Below are 22396 nucleotides of genomic sequence, written 5' to 3'. Positions count from 1 at the left end.
GAACGGGGGAGGGTGAGAGACAGAGGGAGACACAGAATCTGAAGCAGGCTCCAGGCTCTGAGCTGTCAGCACAGAGCCCGATGCGGGGCTCGAACTCACGGACCGTGAGATCATGACCTGAGCCGAAGTCGGACGCTTAACCGACTGAGCCACCCAGGCGCCCCATGGTCTTTTTTCTTTTTGATACGGTTGGCTAGGGCTTAATCAATTTTATTAAATTTTTCAAAGAACCAGCTCCTGGTTTCATTGATCTGTTCTGTTTTTTTTTTATTTGTTTCTATAACATTTATTTTTACTCTAATATTTGTTATTTCACTTATTCATCTGGCTTTAGGCTTTGTTTATGTTATTTTTCTAGCACCTTTGGGTGTAAGGTTAGGTTGTTTATTTGAGATGTTTCTTGGTTCTTGAGGTTGGCCTGTATTGCTATATATCCCTCTTGTGACTACTTTTGCCGCATCCCAACGGTTTTGGATCATTGTGTTTTCGTTTTAATTTGTTCCCGTGTATTTTTAAAATTTCTTCTTTGATTTACTGGTTGACTCCTTCATTCTTTAGTAGCATGTTCTTTAACCTCCATGTATTTGTGGTCTTTCCAAATTTTTTCTTGTTGTTGACTTCAAGTTTCATAGTGTTGTGGTTGGAAATATGCATGGTATGATCTCAAATGTTTTGTAATGGTTGAAGCCTTATTTGTGACCTAGTATGTATTCTATTCTGGAAAATATTCCATGTGCACTTGAGAACAATGTGTATTCTGCTGCTTTAGGATGTAATGTTCTGAATATATCTGTTAAGTCAATCTGGTCCACTGTGTCATTCAAAGCCATTGTTTCCTTGTTGATTTTCTGTTTAGATAATCTGTCCAATGATGTAAGTAGGGTGTTAATGTCCCCTACTATTATTGTATGTTACCAATGAGTTCCTGAGTTCCTTCATGTTTGTTATTAGCTATTTTATATATTTGGGTGCTCCCAAGCTGTTGGCATAAATATTTACAAATGTTAGATCTTCTTATTGGATAACCCCCTTTATTATGATATAGTGCCCTTCCTTATCTCTTGTTACTATCTTTGGTTTAAAGTATAGTTTGTCTGATATAAGTATTACTGCTCTAGCTTTCTTTTGATGTCCATTTGCATGATAAATGTTTCTCCACCCCTCACTTTCAATCTGCAGGTGTCTGTAGGTCTAAACTGAGTCACTTGTAGGCAGCATATAGATGGGTCTTGTTTTTTATCCATTATGACACCCTATATCTTTTGAGTAGAGTGTTCAGTCCATTTACATTTAGCATAATTATTGATAGATACGTATTTAGTGCCATTTTATTACTGGTTTTATCGTTTCTAGAGATTTTCTCTGTTCTTTTCTAGTGTTTGTCACTTTTTGTCTTTCCTTCCCACTCAGAAATCAAGAAAAATCTCAAACAACCTAAACTTACTGTTAAAGGAGCTAGAAAAGAAGAACAAACAAAACTCAAAACAGCAGAAGGAAGGAAATAATAAAGATCAATGTAGAAATAAATGATATATAAAGTAAAAAAATAGAACAGATCAATAAAATCAGGAGCTGGTTCTTTGAAATGATCAACAAAATCAGTAAATTTCTAGTCAGACTTATTGAGAGAGAGAGAGAGAGAGAGAGAGAGAAGAGAGAGAAGAGAGAGAACTTAAAATCACAAATGAAAGAGGAGAAATAACCAACACCACAGAAATAACAGGCAATTGTCAATGAATATTATGAAAAGCTATATGTCAACAACTTGGTCAACCTAGAAGAAATGGATAAGTTCCTAGAAATATATAACCTACAAAAACTGAAGCAGGAAGAAATAGAAAATTTGCACAGAACAATTAACAGCAATAATCAAAAAAACCCCAACAAAGAAAAGTCCAAGACGAGATGGCTTCATAAATGAATTATAGCAAACATTTAGGGAAAAGTTAATACCTATTCTTCTCAAACTATTCCAAAGAGTAGAAGAAGGAAAGCTTCCAAATTCATTCTATGAGGCCACTATCACCTGCCAAAACCAGATAAAGACAGCACAGAATGAGCTACGGGCCAGTATCTCTGATGTACATAGATGCAAAGATTCTCAACAAAATACTAGCAAACTGAATCTAACAATACATTTAAAAATCATTCACCACAATCAAGTGGGATTTATTCTCGGGATGCAAGGGTGGTTCGGTATTCGCAAATTAATCAATGTAATACATCACATCAATAAGAGAAAATATTAAAAACACATGATCATTTTAATGGAGGAAGAAAAAACATTTCACAAAGTACATCATTCATTAATGATAAAAACCCTCAAGCAAGTAGGTTTAGAGGAAATATACCTCAACATAATAAAGGTCATATATGAAAAACACACAGCTAGCATCATACTCACTGGGGAAAAATTCAGAGCTTTTCCCCTAAGATCAGGAAAAAGACAAGGATGTCCACTCTCAGCACTTTAATTCAACATACTACTGGAAGTCCTAGGCACAGCAATCAGACAATAACAACAAAAATAAATGGCATACAGATTGGTAAGGAAGAAGTAAAAATTTCACCATTTGCACATGACATCATACTATATATTGAAAACCCAAAAGACTCCCATTTGTAGGATACAAAATGAATGTACAGAAATCTGCTGTATTCTATACACCAGTAATAAAGCAGTAGAAAAAGATGGAGCAAACAATCCAATTTACAATTACAACAAAAAAATAAGATACCTAGAAATGAACCTAATGAAAGGTATGAGGGAGCTGAACTCTGAAGACTATAAAAAATTGTTGAAAGAATTTGAGGATGTCACAAAGGAATGGAAAGACATTCTATGCTCATGGACTGGAAGAACAAATATTATTATAATGTCTATGCTACCCAAAGCAATCTACAGATTTAATGCAATCCCTTTCAAACTACCAAGGGCATTTTTCACATAACTAGAATAAACTATCCTAAAATTTTTATGGTATCACAAAAGATCCCGAATAGCCAAAGCAATTTTGGAGAGACAAAAAAAAGCATAGCTGGAGGCATCACAACTCCGGGCTTCAAGTTATATTACAAAGGTATAGTAATCAAAACAGTATGGTACTGGCACAAAAATAGACTCACAGACCAATGCAACAGAAAGGAAAACTCAGAAATGAAACCACAATTGTATGATCCATCTTTAACAAAGCAGGAAAGAATATTCAATGGGAAAAAAGACAATCTCTTCAACAAATGGTGTTGGGAACACTGAACAGCTACATACAAAACAGTGAAACTGGACCACTTTCTAACACCATACACAAAAATAAACTAAAAACGGATTAAAGACCTAGATATGAGACCTGAAACCGTAAAAATCCTAGAAGGAGGCATAGGCATAAATGTCTTTAATATTGGCCATCAAATAATTTTTCTGGATATATCTCCTGAGGCAAGGGAAATAAATACAAAAATAAATTCGTGGAACTACAGCAAACTAACACCCTTCTGTATATGAAAGATACAATCCATAAAACTAAAAGTCAACCTACTGAATAGGAGAAGATATTTTCAAATGATATATCTGGAAAAGGGTTAGTATCCAAAATATATAAAGAACTGGTACAGCTCCATGCCCCAAAATCAAATAATCAAATTAAGAGTGGAAGTGGAGGGGCACCTGGCTGCCTCAGTTGGCTAAGTGTCCAACTCTTGATTTCAACTCAGGTCATGATCTCATGGTTTGTGAGATTGAGCCCTGCATTGGGCTCCCTGCAGTGTGGAGTCTTCTTGGGTTTCTCTCTCTCCCTCCCTCTTTGCTCTTTCCCTGCTTGCACACACACTCTCTCAAAATAAACATGTAAAAAATGGAAAGAAGATATGAACAGACATTTCTGCAAAAAAGACGTTCAAATGTATTACAGACACACAAAAAGATGTTCAACATTACTAGACATCAGGGAAATGCAAGTCAAAACTTCAGTGATGAAAAAAACTACAGTGAGATATCACCTCACACCTGTCAGAATGATTAAAATCATAAACAACAAACATTGGCTAGGATGTGGAGAAAATGGAACCTGCTAGCACTGCTGGTGGGAATGCAAACTGGTGTAGTCACGGTGAAAAGTAGTATGGAGGTTCCTCATAATGTTAAAAATAGAACTTCCCTACAGTCCAGTAATCACACTACTGGGTATTTACCCCCAAAAGACAAAAACACTAATTCAAAGTGATACATGCACCCCTTTGTGTACTGCGGTATTATTTAAAATAGCCAAATTATGTAAGCAGCCCATGTATCCACCAATAGATGAATGGTAAAGATGTGGTATGTATGGGGTGCCTTGGTGGCTCTGTTGGTTCAGTGTCCTACTCTTGATTTTGGCTCAGGTCATGATCTCGTAGTTTGTGAGTTGGAGCCCCACATTGGCCTCTGAGCTGGCAGTGCAGATCCTGTTTGGGATTCTGTTTCCCTCTCTCTCTCTGCCCCTCCCCCACTTGCACTCTATCTCTCTCAAAATAAACAAACATTAAAAAAAGATGTGGTATATATGTATATGTATAGGCTCATTATTCAGCCAGGAAAAAAAGAATGAAATCTTGCCATTTGCAGTGACATGGATGGAGCTAGAGAGTATAATGCTAAGTGAAATAAGTCCGTGAGAGAAAGACAAATATGACATGATTTATGTCATGCATATGTAGAATTTAAGGGAAAAAATGAGAGGAAAAAATGAGAGAGAGAGAAACTAATAGACTATAACTATAGAGAGCAAACTTTTCATTACCAGATGGGAAGGGGGTGGGAGGATGAGTTAAATAGATGATGGGGATTAAAGAATACACTTGTTGTGATGAGTACTGGGTGATGTATGGAATTGTTGAATTATTATATTGTACAGCTGAAACTAATATAACACTGTATGTTAGGTATATTGGAATTAAAATACAAAAAAAAAAAAAAAGGGTGATGACTGCCATTCTGACAGGTGTGAGTTAATATCGCATGTAGTTTTTGTTTGTATTTCTCTGATGTTTAGTCATGTTGATCATCTTTTCATGTACCTGTTGGGCATTTGTATGTTGTCTTTGGAAAGATGTCTATTCTTTTACTCTACTAAGTTTTAAATTGAATTATTAGTTTTTTTGCTATTGAATTGTATGAGTTCCTCATATGTTTATGATAGTAACCCTTTATCAGATATATGATTTGCAAATATTTTCTCCCATTCTATAGGTTGCCTTCTAACTTTTTTGATGTTTACTTTTCTGTGCTGAAGGATTTTAGTTTGATGTAGTCCCACTTATTTATTTTTGTTTTTGGTTCCTTTGCTTTTGGTGTCAAATCCAAAATATCATTGCCACAACTAATGTCAAGAGGCCTACCCCTTATGTTTTCTCCTAGGATTTTTATAGTTTCATTTCTTATGTTGAAGCCATTAACTCATTTTTTACTGATTTTTGTGTATGATGTAAGATAGTGGTTCAGTTTCATTCTTTTGCACATGGCTGCCCAATTTACCATTTAGAGGAGATAACCCATTTCCTCTTATATATTCCTGGCTCCTTTGACATAAATTAACTGGCCACATATGCTGTTTATTTCTCGGGTCTTTATTCTGTTCCATTGATTTATGTATCTGTTTCTATGCTAAAACCATACTGTTTAGATTACTATAGCTTTGTAATATAGTTTGATAGGAGGAAGTATGATGCCTCTCCTTTGTTCTTTGTCAGGATTTCTTTGGCTATTTGGAGTCTTTTGTGGTTCCATAGAAATTTTAGAATTGTTCACTTTATTGATGTGAAAAATGTCACTAGAATTTTCATAGGGGTTGCATTGAATCTATAGATTCTGTGATAGTTATGGATATTTTAACAATGTTAACTCTTCTAATCCATGAGTACAGAATATCTTTCCATTTAATTGTGTCTTCTTCAGTTTCTTTCAACAATGTCTTATATAGTTTCAGTAAATCTTTCACGTTGGCTAAATTTATTACTAAGTATTTTATTCTTTTTGATACAATCATAAATGGGATTGTCTTCTTACTCCCTCTTTCATATTGTTTGTTATTAGTGTATAGAAACACAATCTATTTTTGTATATTCATTTTGTATGCTGTAACTTTACTGGATTCAATTATGATTTCTAGCAATTTTTTGGTGGAGTCCTTTTTGGTGTTCTCCATATAATGTATCATCTGAAAATAGGGATGGTTTTACTTCTTTCTTTACGATTTGGATGCCTTTTCCTTTTCTTCCCCAATTTCTCTGGCTAGTACTCCTTGGACTATGCTGACCAAAAAGTGACAAGAGTTGGCATCCTTGTCTTGTAACTGATCTTGGTGGAAAAATTTTCAGCTTTGTACCATTGAGAATAATGTTAGCTGTGAGGTTGTCTTATCTGGCCTTATTACGTTGGGGTATATTTCCTCCCTAAGCAGTTTGTTGAAAGTATTTTTTATTTTGAATGGATGTATAATTTTGTCAAATGCTTTTTCTACATCTATTGAGAGGATCATATGATTTTTTTGATCATATGACTTTATCCCTAATTTCATTAATGTGGTATATCACATTGATTGATTTGCAGATGTTGAACCATCCTTGAATTCCTGGAATAAATTCCACTTGATCATAGTGCATTATACATTTAATGTATTGTTGAATTTGGTTTGCTACTATTTTGAGGATTTTTTGCATCTATGTTTCTCAGGGATATTGGCCTGTAATTTTCTTGTACTGTTTTTGTCTGGTATAGTATCATACTGCTGACCTCATAAAATGAGTTTTGAAGTATTCTCTCCTATTTTTTGAAAGAGTTTGAGAATTGCTATTAGTTCTTTAAGTGTTTGGTATAATTCACTAGTAATGCTGTCAGGTCCTGGACTTTTCTTTATTGGGAGGTTTTTTTATTATTGATTCAATTTCCTTATTCATTATTGATCTGTTCATATTATCTATTTATTCATGATTCAGTTGGAGTAGATTGTATGTTTCCAGGAACATATCTATTTCTTCTACGTTTTTCAACTTGGCATATAATTATTCATAGTAAACTCTTATGATGCTTTGTATTTCTATGGGATCTGTTGTAAAGTCTCCTCTTTCATTTCTAGTTTTGTTTATTTGAATCCTTATTCTTATTTTCTTGGTAAGTTTAGATAAATGTTTGTCTATTTTGTTTATCTTTAAGAAAAACATCCAAGTCTTAGTTTTGTTGATTTCTATTTTCTTTTTAGTCTCTATTCATTTCCGCTCTGATCTTTGTTATTTCATTTCTTTTACTAGTTTACTGTTAGTTCATTTTTGTGATTTCATTATTATACTAGGCTTAGTTTGTTTTCTTTTTTTAGTTTGTTTAGTTTGTTTTCTTTAAGGTGTAAATTTCGTTTATTTGAGCTCTTTCTTTTTCTTTATTGTAGGCATTTATCACTATGAAGTTCTCTCTTAGAGCTTTTGCTGCATCCTATTAAGTTTTTGTATGTTGTATTTACATTTTCATTTGTCTCAAGATATTTTTTTATTTCTCTTTTTATTTCTTCTTTGACCTATTGGCTATTCAGTGGTATGTGGTTTAATCTCCACATATTTGTGAATTTTCCAATTTTCTTCTTGTAATTAATTTCTAGTTCCATACCACTGTGGTTGGAAAAGATACTTGATATCATTTCAATCTTCTTAAATTTATTAAGGCTTTTTTTGCAACATAACATATGATCTATCCTTGAGAGTATTCCATATGTGCTTGAGAAGAATGTGTATGCCACTGTTATATAGAATGTTTTATAAATGTCTAAGTCCATCTGGTCTAACATGCAGGTTAAGTCCCATGTTTCCTTACTAATTTTATGTTTGGGCAATCTATCCATTGTTGAAAATGGAATATTAAGGTTTTCTACTATTATTGCATTGTTGTTTATTTCTCCCTTAGGTCCGTTAGTATTTGCCTTATATATTTAGATGCTTTGTGTTGGGTTCATTAATATTTACAAATGATATTGTAATGGATTGAGCCATTTTTTCACTGTATAGTAACCTTATCTGTCTCTTATCGACAATTGGCTGAAAGTCTATTTTGTCTAATATATGTATATCTACCCCTGCCTTCTTTTGATTTCCTTTTGCATGGAATATCTTTTCCCATCCCTTCACCTTCAGTTTGTGTGTGTCTTTAAAGCTGAAGCAAATCACTTATAGACATTATATAGCTGGGCCTTATTTTATCAAACACTCTGTGCCTTTTGATTGTAGAATTGAATCCATTTACATTTAAAGTAATTATTTATAGGTTTGGGCTTACTACTGCCATTTTGTTCATTGTTCTCTGGCTGTTTTGCCAGAATTCTCTTGTTTCTTTTTTCTTCTCTTGATTTCTTTGTGATTTGATAATTTTCTACAGTCATATCCTTAGATTATTCTCTTTATCTCCTGTGTATCTATTATAGGTTCTTACTTTGTGATTACCTCCAGGCTTATATAAAGCATATTTATAACAGTTTATTTTAAGCTGACAGCAACTTAAATTTAAATGTGTACTAAAGATATGTATTTTTGCTGTACCCCCCCCCCATTTTATGTCTTTGATGGCACAATTTAAATCTTTTAATTTTATGTATCCATTAAATTATTGTAACTGTTTTTAGTACTTTCATCTTTTAACATTCATAATAGATTTATACATGTCTTACCCACCACCATTACATTATAGTATTCAGAATTTAACTATATAATTACCTTAACCAGTGAGATTTATAGTTTCATGTTTTCCTATTGCTAGTTAGTGTCCTTTCATTCAGTTTTAAAAGTCCCTTTAACATTTTTTGCAGGACCAGTCTGTTGGTAATGAACTCCTTCAGGTTTGATTGTCTGGGAAATACTTGATCTTTATAATTCTGAAGAACAACTTTTCTGGGTAGAGTATTCCTGGTTTGAAGTTTTTTCTTTCAGCTCTATGAATATATCATGCCACTCCCTTCTGTCTTGCAAAGTTTCTGCTGAAAAATCTGCTGATACTTTTATGGGGGGGGTTCTCTTGCATGTAACAAGTTGTTTTTCTTTTGCTCTTTTTAAGATTTTTTCCTTGTCTTTAACTTTTTACAATTTAATTATGTGTCTGGATATGGGTCTTTTTTGGATTATCTTAGTTGGACTTTCTGGGCTTCTTGGATCTGGATGGCTGTTTCCTCCCCAGTTTATAGCGTTTTTAGCTACTGTTTCTTTGACTAAACTTTCTTCTCCTTTCTGTTTTCCTTTTGGGATCTCTATTATGCATATATTTATTTGCTTTATGGTATCCCATAAGTCCTGTCTTTTTCATATTTTTGCTCCTATGGTGGATGAGTTCCACTGCCCTGTCTTCAGATTTGCTGATCCTTTCTAACACTTGATCTTGTCTGCTGTTCAGCACTTTTATTGAATTTTTCATGTCAGTTTTTATATTCTTCACCTATGTGATATCTCCTTGGTACTTTTTAACTTTCTATCTCTTTGTTGAAATTTTCACTTTATCCATGCACTGTTCTCCTGATCTAGAGGGCATCTTTATGACCACTGTTTTGAACTCTTTATCAGGTAAATCTCTTGTCTCCATTTAATTAAAAGCTGTTTCTGGAGTTTTGTCTTATTATTTTGTTTGGAACATATTGTTTCCTCATTTTACCTGACTTTCTGTGCATTATATAAAACATCTACTTCTCCCACAATCTTGAAGGAGTAGCCTTGTGTAGGGTATGAACATTATCATTTGGCCTCGTCCTAGCTCTTAGTTTTCTCTCAAACCTTAGTGATTTTGCAAGCTAGCATCTTTGTTCTTAGTGGTTCCAGTAGTTGAAGTTGTTGCCAATATCTGTCAGTGTCCGAAAGGGATGGATACCGGTTGGCACTTAATTTGAGCTTATTGGAAGCTGGACCCTCAGCTATAGCTTCTATGATAGGCAAAACAGTCTCTTTCAGGGAAAGACTGGGAGATGAGTATTTCTAACTTGTGCCTCTGTACTGAGATCTTGGGTTATAGCCAGTCAAGAACTGTTTCTTTGTTTGATACAGTATTCTGAAACCTACAGGTGCAAGTTTCACTGGTCACGAAAGCCAGGAAATCAATAGTTGCATCCTCTGGGTTGCAACCAAAATGCTGGGGTGCCATACATGTGCACAAGCTCCTTTCAAGGAGATACTGGTGACCCGGAGTGTGGCAGAGGGAGATTTCAGTCATCCCTTAGATGTGTGCTAAATTAGGAGCCTGACCCTCAGGTTACAGCCTTAAAACTATTCAATTAGGCCCTTTTTCAGGGAAAGGCTGGGAGATGGGTGTTTCTACTACCTCTGCACTGAGACCTGAGGGAATAGCCAGTGTGAGTCCTAACAAGCCAATTAAGACTGCTTCTTTGTTTGGTTAGTGTTGTGGGTCTCATGGATGCATGCCCCCATTGGCTTTCAGGATAGGTCGTTTTAGAGCCCTGTCTGTTAGGTGCAAGTTTTCAAACCTGGCATACTAGATGTTGGGTCCAAAATCTTGATTCCTCACGGAGATGTTGGCAGTTGTGTTTCCTCCCCCATTGTATGTTGCTGTGCTGGGTGTGGAGTTTATACCGAGAGTGTATCTCAGCCTTTCTTACCAATTTTGATGTGGTTTTTCTCTCATTTGCCTGGTGTTTATGAGTCACTCAGCTATTTTCTGGATTGCTTTCAGAGGAAATTGTATATGTAACTGTGGTTTCAGTGTATCTGTGGGAGGAGATGATTTCAGGAGCCCTTTGTGTCACCAACTTGGACCAGAATCCCAATGTCATTGCTTTTCTGAAGTTCTAAGCCTTCTTTTGTTATCATTTCCTTTTTTTTTTGAAGAGTGCTTTTTGTAACCAATTTTAATTGGGAGTGTTACTGGCAACAAATTCTTAGTTTTTCTTTATCTGAGAGTGTCTTTACATTCTTTTCATTCCTGAAGGATATTTTTTTGCCAAATATAGTGTGTAGTTGACAGTTTTCTTTCAGTACTTGAAAAATGTTATGCAACTTATTAAAATGGTTTCAAAAGAGATATATTTGTCATTTGAATTGATTTTCACCTATAAGTAATGCACCATTTCTGTGTGCTTTCAAGATTTTTTCTTTGTTTTTTTTTCAGAAGTTTAATTATGAATTGTTTTGGTGGTGTGGATTTCTTCACATTTATCCTATTTTAGATATTCTGTTTTTTTAATATTTTGGCTTATGTTTTTCCCCAAATTGGGAATTTTTCATTATTTCTTTGGACAATTTTTTAGTTCACACTCTTTCTCTTCTCTCCTTCTGGGAGTTTAATGATATGACTATTATCTCTTTTGTTATTTTTTCATATGTCCCTGAAATCTTGTTCAATTTTTTCCTTTAAAATCTTTTATGTATTCAAGATTTTATTAATCTGCCTTCAAGTTCACAGATTCTATCTTCTGTCATCTCCATTCTACTTTTGAACCCATACAGTAAGGTTTTTATTTTTGTTATTATATATTTCAGTTCTATAATTTCCATTTGGTTTTTGTATAATTTTTTATCTCTTTTATAGATTTTATTTCTTTGTTGAGATTTTTAATATTTTTTTAATTTATTACAAGGTATCTCATAATTGCTTGTTGAAGCATTTTTTGATGGTTACTTAAATCCTTATCAGATAATTCAAATTACTGATTCATCACAGATGAATTAATTGTTTTTGATTGTTTTCATCATTCAGGTTCTGATTTCCCTGGTCCTCATTATAACAAATGATTATTCTAGACATTTTTAATATTATATTATAAGAGTTTGGGTTATATTTAATCATTATCATAGTAAGCAGTATCCCTTAGAAGTATAGTGCAAAGTTGGGTAAGGTGGAAATTCCTCTCCTATCTACACCTTTTTGACACCTTTCTAACAGAAGTAGAGCAACTATTTGCACTGTATTACTGTCTCTGAGTGTGGACTAAGCTCAGCCCCCCCACAGGTTCCTGATGATACCACGAAGGGGGAAATGGAGATCTGACTAACATCTCTGTGTTCCTGTAGGGTGGAGGTGGAAACTCAGTTCCCAGTAGGGTCTCAGTTCCTAGTAGGGTCTAAATGACACCATGGGAAGGGAATGGGGGAGTGGGGTGCCAAGTAATATAGCCTCTCACCACCTAGATTTGCATCTTTGATGCTGAGTAGAGATAAAGGCCGAGCTCTCCAGCACACCCTGCTGATAGCAGGTGAAGGAGGAATATGAGTGTTGACTAGCTCTATTTCCCAGATTGTTATTCAGTCTTAGTGCTGGTAGGTGGAAATTTAGGTTAAACTTCTCACTAGGCCTTATTGACACAGGAGTAGGAAGAAAGTAGAGTGCTGACTAGCCTGAATTATATCAGTCTTGGTCAGTCTATTGCTGCTGGTTGAGGGTGGCGGAGGTTCAGTTTGCCAATACTAACCCTTCAAGGGGATTATATTGCTGCCTCCTGCTTCCATCAGAGAGGTATGGAAGATCTTAAGATCCCTACTTGGCCATTACTGACACCAGTTGACAGGGGAATGGGAGCAGAGTACTGCCTGCTTTTGATATGCAAGGAATGAAAGATCAATTCCATGCTTGGCCCTGCTGAAACTGAAACCACTTGGTAGGGAAATTGGAGCATGTTCCTTGTTGTTTCTGGGGTGGGTTGGATGGTCAGCTTCCCACTATGCCTGTTGAAACTTCAAGGGTGAAGAAGGACAGGAGTGTGTGTGCTTTTTCAATTGATTTTTGGCTGGAGTAAGGTGGGAATTACTTAAGAGATTTTCTGTGATTAGGCTAGCATTTTCCTAGTCACTTTGTTGAGGGAAAGCAGGCTTTTTCTGGAGGTTTTTTTCCTGTCTGTTCCTGTTTGCAATTTTGAGTTGGAGGCTTCTCCCATACCCTTTCTGGGACATGTGTGAGGTGATAAGTCTAGCAGGGGGCTCACTACTGTATTCTTTCTCAAGTTATGAGGTCTTAGGATCTTTGCCTTTCTACATTTTTCTTTCTTTCCACCATTCGGAGTCTTCTTGTGCTGTTTGTTGTGTTATGTTCAGATTTTTTTAGTTACAAAAGGGAGGGTCTGGGAGGTATGGGGACACTCTGTCTTGGCAGGATCCTATTCCGTTGATTTTTACCTCTCTAATATGTTTCAAATCCATTAATGTCCCGGAATTCCCATTGTAGCATCCTTAATATTCATAAATTCACCCATCCTTTGGACAACCACAGTGGCCTCCTCACTAATAAATATATATTGTAAGAGCATTTTTCCAACAAAAAATATAGACACCCAAAAAGTTAACAACGGATTTTTAAAATTACTTCCAGTGCTGAAGACAATTTGGGAGATGGAGCTTAGATTCTTAGTATTAGGGCTCCTAGGATTTGATGACTTAAGTTGATAGGGACAATATATGAGATCATTATAAATTTGGATTGTCTCCCCTAATCTTAAAGTTATGAGTCTTACAATTATGGTAATTCACAGGAGAAAGAAATCACTTCTAGCTACGGTTTTCAGGGAAGCATTCATGCAAAAGCTTGGTTTTATGGGACAAGACAGGCAAAAAACAAGGTATGAGCAAATGTACAAGGCATACTTGGGGTGGTGGTAGAATAGACTTGTTTGTTTGAAATGGTTTCTGACATTTTTCCTAATTAATGATAATTATCACTTACAGTGCTTTTTAATTTTATGGATTAACAAGTCACTGGATTAGAAATTTTGATTCAGTAGGTCTGAGTGGAAGTGTAGGAATCTATTTTAAACAAGCATTTCAGGTGATTGTTAAGTTCAAGGTAATTTGGGAAACAGAACTGTAGAAAACATAATGGCAGATCAAGTTGGAATAAAAGTAGGTTCCAGATTATGGGGGGGCTTTAAATGCCAGATGAAGAAGCTCAGAATGATGTTGCTGAACATGAGGAATATTTAACATTTGGAATTCTGTGACTCCCTTCTATTCACTACACAGGAAATGGTGCCAGTATTATGGATGTGGGTAGCATAGGTTAATAACTGTTCTCTTGTTTACATTGAAATAACTGTTAGGATTACCTGAACTCTGCAAAAATATGTAGTTGCAGGAATGAGACCTTTAACTTCATAGCTCAGACAAGGGCCAGTATATATCAAGTGCATCGGTTCTTCAGCTTTTCCCCACTCTAGTCTGTAATCTGTGATTTCGGCACCATTACATACAGGAATCTAAAAGATTCAACAAAAACAGAAATTGATTTTTTTCTATAAATTGTCACTATACTAGATACTGTGGAGAATTACAATATGATCTTTTGATGTCAAAACTCATAATATATTAAATGGTATGAGATATAGACAAGAATAGAAATAATTAAACACAAGACAGAGCACTGTAACTGACATTAAAAGTCTCAAAATTAAGAGAAAAGATTGGCTAATTGCACATATTTGATAAATTCCTGTTTGTAATTTTAATATTATTCTCAAATAGCTTACTTAAAAAAGAGCATTCTTAGATATATTAATGTTGCTTAACATTACTATTGATTATAGTGGGATAAAACACAAATCCAGTAGTCTCTGGATTTTGTACAGTGCTGTAATTAGACCTATCATTTATTATTATCAGATTAAAAGCTTTTGTGTCAATACTAGAAACCCTCTCCTAGAGTCTGGGAAAAATGGAAGAAAAATTCAAAGTTGCCTAGGTGGCTTAATAATTAGGCCGACTTTTTTCAGCTTGCTTAAATGGGAATGTATTCACATGAATGCAAAACATTTTTAATTAATTATTTTTAATTTTCTAGTTAGTTAACATACAGTGTAGTCTTGGTTCTGGAGTAGAATCCAGTGATTCATCACTTACATATAACACCCAGTGCTCATTCCAACAAGTGCCCTCCTTAATGCCCATCACCTATTTTCCCCACCCCGCCACCCCCCACTCCCATCAACCCTTAGTTTGTTCTCTGTATTTAAGAGTCTCTTGGGGCGCCTGGGTGGCTCAGGTGGTTAAGTTTCCAACTTCGGCTCAGGTCATGATCTCGCAGTTTGTGAGTTTGAGCTATGCATCGGGCTCTGTAGCACAGAGCCTGGAGCCTGCTTCGGATTCTGTGTCTCCTCCTCTCTCTTCCCCTCCCATGCTCATGCTCTGTCTCTGTCTCTCAGTAATAAATAAAGATTTAAAAAATTTTTAAGAGTCTCTTATGGTGATGCAAAACATTTTTTTAAGCTTCATTATCTCATAGCCACATTTTAATGTGTCATATTGTAGAGTTACATGCAAACAAACATGACCAGAGATTTCCCAGTGAAGTTAAAAAAAAATAATAGATTCTATAAATTTATTTATTTATTTTATTATAAATTCATTTAATTTTATTACCTCATATTTTGGTTTTAAGAATTAAATTAGTTTCCTATTAATAGTCTATTTGGTTTTCCAAATTAATAATCTCCATAAAAATAGGATCTGGAAAGCAAGATTACTATAATCTTAGCATTTCTAATAGTACTAGTATCAGGTTTTATGTGTGTTCTAGAATCATGATCCAAGCCTTATGGGACCTTAATCTAAACTCTGACTCCTTAGGGAGTTGTGTACTTTCAAAAACATACTAAAGCAATTGCTGCGCTCTTATGGAACAAAATTAAAAAAAATAAGTTGAGAACATACCTCCCAGCTAACAGCAATGCAGGTTGGACCCTTGCAGGTTACCATAGGTGTACCACATTGAGAAGGAGGGCTTGGGACTGGTGCACTTTCACACTTCATTGAATGAAATCCAGACTACAAATAAACACAAACAAATAAGAAAACACAAAAATGATTGTGCAGGTATAGTTACTCCCTATCTTGACAGGAAGTAGAAGCATATATTCATCCAGAGTGAAATGAACTATGAATGGGACAACTGAACAATATAATTTCCCCAGCACTATTCACTGCTTTTAACCAGAAACTGGATTCTTCAGAAATTAATTTACTCACTGTGCATCTCACTTTGGAGCCAGGGTGCCTTCGTTTGTCATCTTGGATACCTTCTGCCTTTTTGACATTTGCAAATGCTTCCAAGTTTCCATTAGTGGGAGGATTGTCTACAAAAATGTACAAAATAAACTTTAAAAATTGCAAATAATTTTAAGGGTGTTAAAATAACACAAAATAATTTTAGAAGACACAATGTCAAAGCACATAATAAAGTAACAGAAAATACAAATTATATTAGTTTGTGTCAATTAACTTTTAAATTTAATTTAAAGACACTTAAAAAGTTTAAAAATCCATTAAAAAATGGATTTACTTAGAGGGTATTATGCTAAGTGATGTAAGTCATACAGAGAGACCATATTACTTCATACCATATGATTTCACTTATATGTGGAATTTAAAAATGAACAAACAAAAAACCAGACTCTTAAATACAAAGGACAAACTGGTGATTACCAGAGGAGAGGTGGGTGGGGGGATGGGAAAATATATAAAAGGGATTAAGAGGTATAAACTAACAGTTATAACATAAGTTAGTAAGGGGCGCGTGGATGGCTCAGTTGGGTGAGTGTCTGACTTCGGCTCAGGTCATGATCTCATGGTCTGTGGGTTCGAGCCCCGCGTCAGGCTCTGTGCTGACAGCTCAGAGCCTGGAGCCTGGAGCCTGCTTCTGATCCTGTCTCCCTCTCTCTGCCCCTCTCCCACTCTCACTTTGTCTCACTCTGTCTCTCAAAAATAAATAAATATAAAAATAAAAATAAATAAAGTAAGTAATGGAGATGAAAAGTACAGCATAGGGAATATATATAATCAATAATATTGACACATGGTATGTATACTTATTGTGGTGAGCACTGATATATAGAATCTTTGAATCAATATGTTGTACACCTGAAACTAATATAACATTGAATATTAATTATACTCCAGAAATTTTTGTGATTTCAATTACAAAGAAACAGTTTTCTAAATATTCTAAATATTCAATTTTGTAGTTGAAAAACCTACTTGCTCTGCTTTAATAACATTAATTTTAATTTTTTAATGTTTATTTTTTAGAGAGAGAACAAGTGAGTCAGGGAGGGGCAGAGAGAGAGGGAGACAAAGAATCCAAAGCAGGCTTTAGGCTCTGAGCTGTCAGCACAGATCCCGACACTGGGCCCAAACTCATGGACCCTGAGATCATGACCTGAGCTGAAGTTGGATGCTTGACTGAGCCACCCAGTTGCCCCTTAATAACATTAATTAATTAAAATCAGAGGTTACAAAACAAGTAATTTAGGTAAAGTCATTCAAATCCTACAAGAAGACTCACCACATTTGATGTTGTTTTCTCTGGTCTTTGCCGCACCATTCAAGGGTGGAGGATGGCAAGATGCAGGAGAAAGATTAGGTGTTTGAATAGTCAATATATCTGAAGGCTAAGAGAGGTACAAAATACCTTATGATTATATTAAATTCAAGTTCAGTTTTTAAAACAATTTTTAAAACACAAATCCTTAATTTAAAAACTTCCCTCTCTGTTTCCTCACCTGGCTTTGACCTATAGGTGAAGTACAAAAGACTCTCAGTTTATATGTAGTACCAGGTTGCAGGTGATCATATAGAAATTCCTTTGTGGTTCCATTGTAGATTATCTTCCAGGAATTCACTGAAGGGATGAAAGCAAATTTATCCAATTTATTTATAGGTAGCTTATAAATCTATGGGCCCCATTATTATCTCATGTATATGCCGAGAAATAGGCATTTTGGAAATTAACTGTGGTCCAGTTCCTATTTACAATAGGTCCAGTTACCTACTTACAATAATTATATTCCTTATAGAACTAGACATAAAATAATAAAAGATCAGTAAGTAAACATAATTTGTCACTAAAAAATGGAGAAATCTAAGTAGGTCCTGGGGTTTAGTTAATAGCATTGTACCAATGCCAATTTCCTGGTTTTGATAATTGCACTATGGTTATGTAAGAAATTAATTTTAGGAGAAGCTGAATGAAGGTTATATATGGGAATTCTCTATACTATTTTGGCAACTTCTAGGTAAGTATAAACTATTTCAAAATAAAAACTTAAAAAAAATCATGATATGGGGTGCCTGGGTGGCTCAGTCAGTTAAACATCTGACTTCAGCTCAGGTCATGATCTCCCAGTCTCTGAGTTCGAACCCCGCGTTGGTCTCTGCACTGACAGCTCAGAACCTGGAGCCTGCTTCGGATTCTGTGTCTCGCTCTCTCTCTGCCCCTTCCCTGCTCACACTCTGTCTCTCTTTCAGGAAATTAATAAACATAAAAAAACTTAAAAAAAATCATGATGCATAGTTGTTGTGATGAGCACCCAGTGTTGTATGGAAGTATTGAATATTGTACACCTGAAACTAATATTACATTGGATGTTAACTGAGTGGAATTTAAATAAAAACTTAAAAAACCCCTGTAATTTAACTTTGAAAAAAATCATAATGTCTTACCATTTGAATTTTCACTAACTTCTAAACTGTAACTTGAAATGTATGTCCCACCATTATCTTGTGGTGGTTCTAGAAAGAGAAGTAAAATTAAAATTATTCTTGAATAAACTTAAAAGTCTTTCACTGGAAATTTATAAATTAATTTTTTATGGAGAAAAAATATAAACATGACACAATAGAATATTAATATTGGACATCAAACATTTAAAGTGAGATTTTAAAGTTCTTTGGAAAAGACTAAAATACTAAGTATTTGTACCTTGAATTTGATTTTTCCAGTTTAGAGGCAAAATAATTTATAAAAATATTTTTCTTGTCAAGTTGACATTTATCATTGATGTATTGTTTTAATTGTGGCCTCTAAATTAGATATACTCTTACTTGGAATAACTATAGTTGTTAAGGACTCATAAAAATTTAATGATTTGTTCATGTGTGAATTAATGAGATAGCAATAGAGAACTCAACAGAGAACTGGAAAAACATCACTTATAACTAATTTATATGGTGAAATACTTCCTATGTAAATAATTAAGAGAATATTTTATAAAGCTGAGGGCAATTAGGGAAGATTTCTTCTCAGTAGTTAATATTAAGACAGAGTACATTTTAAATACAAAAACATTACCCCATCCAATTTTTACTCTGTGTGCATAGATCTTTCCCTTTATATATGGTTTTTTAGGGGATCCAGGCTTATCTGGACAAGTAGTGTATTTTACTTCTCCACTGGGGTTACTCCTTCCTTCCAAAGTGTAGGCAAAAATCTGTTTGAGTAAAAGAGAATACCTTGGTTGACCACTGGAAATAAATGTCTGATTTGAAAGTGTGCATAATTTGCAAATAATATTATAAAGCAAGTTATTTGACGAAAAATTTCTGAGAACTAAATGCAAAATAACATTTAATTTCAACCAAAAAAGACATTTCTTTTTATCTCCAGTGATGAGTATAATTTAATATTAAAATACGATACAAATTTAGAAATTATAGCTACATACCCTAAATTTGTATGTAGTACTTCTCTGAAGATTTCTTATAGTGCATGAGAGGTCTTCTCCATTATATTTAGGTTTAAAACCCAAGCCCTGGAAATGAAAGACAATAAACTTAGGAATCAGGCAGGCCTGGGTTCAAGTTCCAACTTCAACCTATTTTCCATCTGGGTGGTCCTGAGCAAGTCCCTTAGTCTCTCTGAACCTTAGTTTCTCTTAAAAAAAAGGAGATACTTTAACTTGTTTTTCATTTTATTTATTTTATATAGAGAGAGTTAGTGGGGGAGAGGGGCAGAGGGAGAGAGAGAGAGAATCTCAAGCAGGCTCCGCATGGAGCCGGATGCAGGGCTCGAACCCACATCATGACCTGAACCAAAGCCAAGTTGGATGCTCAACTGACTGAGCCACCTAGGCACCCTGATACTTTCTACTTTAAAGGGCTCATTTTCTTTTTTCAGGATATAATGAGATAATGTATATGAAGGCGCTTAGCATATTAATCATATAGAACTCTTCTTAATGTTAGTCTCTTCATTTAAAATGTAAAATATATGTAATATAAAATTTACAGCTGCTTTTTAACTTGACTAGCTCATTTAGTATAGACTTGAAAGTTCAGAATGTAATGAAACAGTTTGCCCACCCACATCAGGAATCCAGGGAGATGAAGAAAAGGGTTTGCCTAGGTAGAAGTATGCAGAAGATCTCTGTGACCATGCAAGGTCATCTGGGATAGGCCCAAAATTGAAGAACTAACACATTTCACTGAGTATCTACTGTGTTGTTATGGGTGCTGCTGCTTTTAGCTAATTTTCAGGGAAAATCTCCCTGCGCTGGTTTGCCTAACCTTGGCTCTGCATTGGTCCCATCCAGAATACAGAGACTCAGGAATCATACAGTTTGATTGAGTAGAAATTAACTTAATCATAGGAGAAAAAAGGAGAGGAAAACCAAGAAACAGACTCTTAACTATAGAGAATAAACTGATTGTTAGTAGACATGGATGGAACTACAGAGTATAGTGCTAAGCAAAATAACTCAGAGAAAGACAAATACCATATGATTCACTCATATGTGATATTAAGAAACAAAACAAACCAAGGGAAAAAATAAGAGACAGAGACAAAGCAAGAAACAGACTCTTAATTACAAAGAACAAACTGATGATTACCAGAGGAGAGGTGGGTAGGAGGATGGTTTAAATAAGTGATAAGGATTAAGGAATGCACTTATTGTGATGAGTACTGGGAGTTGTATGTAAGTGTTGAGTCACTAAATTGTATACCTGAAACTAATATTTCACTGTATATTAACTAACTGGAGTTTAAATAAAAACTTAAAAAAATAAATTAGCTTAAATCTAAGGTTTTTTAGTATAAAATGCATATAAATTGTACCTAAAACTGAAGTTTAAGATTAAAACATGTGGAAAGAAAACTTACAGATCCTTCTTCCTCCATTTCTAGTACATAAGTAAGACTGTCATTTGGGTTTGTGTTAGTTGGAGCACACCATTCTAGTGTCAAATTACAGATTCCTGCTTCTTTTAGCTTAGGAGGTAAAGGTGTTGGAGGCATAGTTCCTGATGTATGGAAAACTGCTATTTCACTGAAATCACTGAAAAATAAATTAATGTGGAAAAATTATTTTCAGGTTCTTATTGAAGTGCAGACTTTTAAATATTGCAATAATTCAATGTACCTCAAGCCAAAGTTATTTTTGGCAGCTATTCTGAATGAATATTTTGTAGAAGCATTTAGTTTAAGGATTTTGTACTGTTTCATGGTACCCGTATAGCAACTTTTGAAGTCTTCACCTTTGCCCTTAATCATAGACACAAAATATTAGAATATTATAAAATGTTGCAAATATAAAAATTTACCATAACATTAATAACCATTTATAAAGAAGTGCTTTTCCAAAATAAAACAGTTTACCTCATCCCATTCCAAAAGGAAGCCATTTATTTTGGAACCATTATCATTGGAACCCTAAATATATCAAAAAGATAAAATTATGATGGGATGTTTTTACACAGTAGATATATATATACACATACACACACTATATAATTAAGGTGATTGAAATTACTGTAAAATTAAACTTGCTTACATTTTGTTTTTAAAGCAATCCAGATTTTAAAGTTAAAATGCACTTTTTTTTTTACAGTCTATAAGGCATGCTCAAATTCTAGGTCTTGTGTTTTCTAAGTTTTATGTGACAAAGGAAGTTAGTATTTAAATAAGTTAAGAGGTAGATTTATTGGTAACTACAATTATAAGTAAGTTTAGGTTGTAGTGGAGCTCCATTGGCGCAATTGGTTAGCATGTGGTACTTATAAATAAATTTAGGTTGTCGAAATTGACACTTCAACTTTTACTAATTGAAATTCTGATTGACATTTCTCAATTTACTTGATGCTTGATATAGATTGAAGAGAAAGACGATTATGGAAAAGGGAAAGTGCTAGGGAAATAGATCAGGTGGGGCATGCATAATTTCATATTTAAAATTCAGGACAAAGTAGAAAGAATGTATTTAAATAAAAAGTGGAGGAGACTTTGGCGGTAGAATACTTACTTTCCACTGTAAATTCAGGCTGCTCTTGGATCGGTTAATTAGTTTGGGTGCAGGTGGAGGGTCTGGTTCACAACCTGGAGTTGTGAAGCTAACCAGTTCAGACACAGTTCTGTGTGCTGAGCCTCTTATGGTTGTGATTCTAAAAATGTAATGATAGTTGTAAGCTTTCAGATATTTATCCTAACATGTAGTAAATTGGGTACTTCAGTTTCCAGATATACCTTAGGAGATAATTATAAAACATTTTCTAATAGAGCAAACTTGGATTGTTACAGATAATGGTTTCCAAATCACCCTCTCACCAGTTCTAAATGACAAAAAGTAAACTAATGTTGGATTTTCGGGGGGCTGTTCTGAAGCTTGAAGGAAAGGCCATTCTCCTGGCAGTAGTAAGC

General features: G+C 34.6%; 1 protein-coding gene across 1 annotated transcript in view; it reads right to left on the bottom strand.

The window, feature by feature from the left end:
• Nucleotides 1–22396, bottom strand: part of LOC145713580 (fibronectin type III domain containing protein 3C1-like) — an 86430-nt gene that overhangs the window by 46171 nt on the left and 17863 nt on the right. The window contains exons 10-21 of the mRNA XM_081792441.1: nucleotides 22002–22140; nucleotides 21359–21412; nucleotides 21123–21244; nucleotides 20864–21038; nucleotides 19428–19514; nucleotides 19055–19193; nucleotides 18427–18495; nucleotides 17487–17605; nucleotides 17270–17375; nucleotides 15955–16061; nucleotides 15640–15753; nucleotides 14040–14189 (exon numbers count right to left, since the gene is read on the bottom strand). Coding sequence (XP_081648567.1) covers nucleotides 14040–14189; nucleotides 15640–15753; nucleotides 15955–16061; nucleotides 17270–17375; nucleotides 17487–17605; nucleotides 18427–18495; nucleotides 19055–19193; nucleotides 19428–19514; nucleotides 20864–21038; nucleotides 21123–21244; nucleotides 21359–21412; nucleotides 22002–22140 — 1381 coding nt within the window. The remainder of the gene's footprint in view (nucleotides 1–14039; nucleotides 14190–15639; nucleotides 15754–15954; nucleotides 16062–17269; nucleotides 17376–17486; nucleotides 17606–18426; nucleotides 18496–19054; nucleotides 19194–19427; nucleotides 19515–20863; nucleotides 21039–21122; nucleotides 21245–21358; nucleotides 21413–22001; nucleotides 22141–22396) is intronic.

This window comes from Panthera onca, chromosome X (genome assembly GCF_046562875.1).
Source record: "Panthera onca isolate mPanOnc1 chromosome X, mPanOnc1 haplotype 2, whole genome shotgun sequence".
Taxonomy (NCBI): domain Eukaryota; kingdom Metazoa; phylum Chordata; class Mammalia; order Carnivora; family Felidae; genus Panthera; species Panthera onca.
Note: the sequence above shows the minus strand (reverse complement) of the source record. Positions and strands in the feature narration are given on the sequence as shown.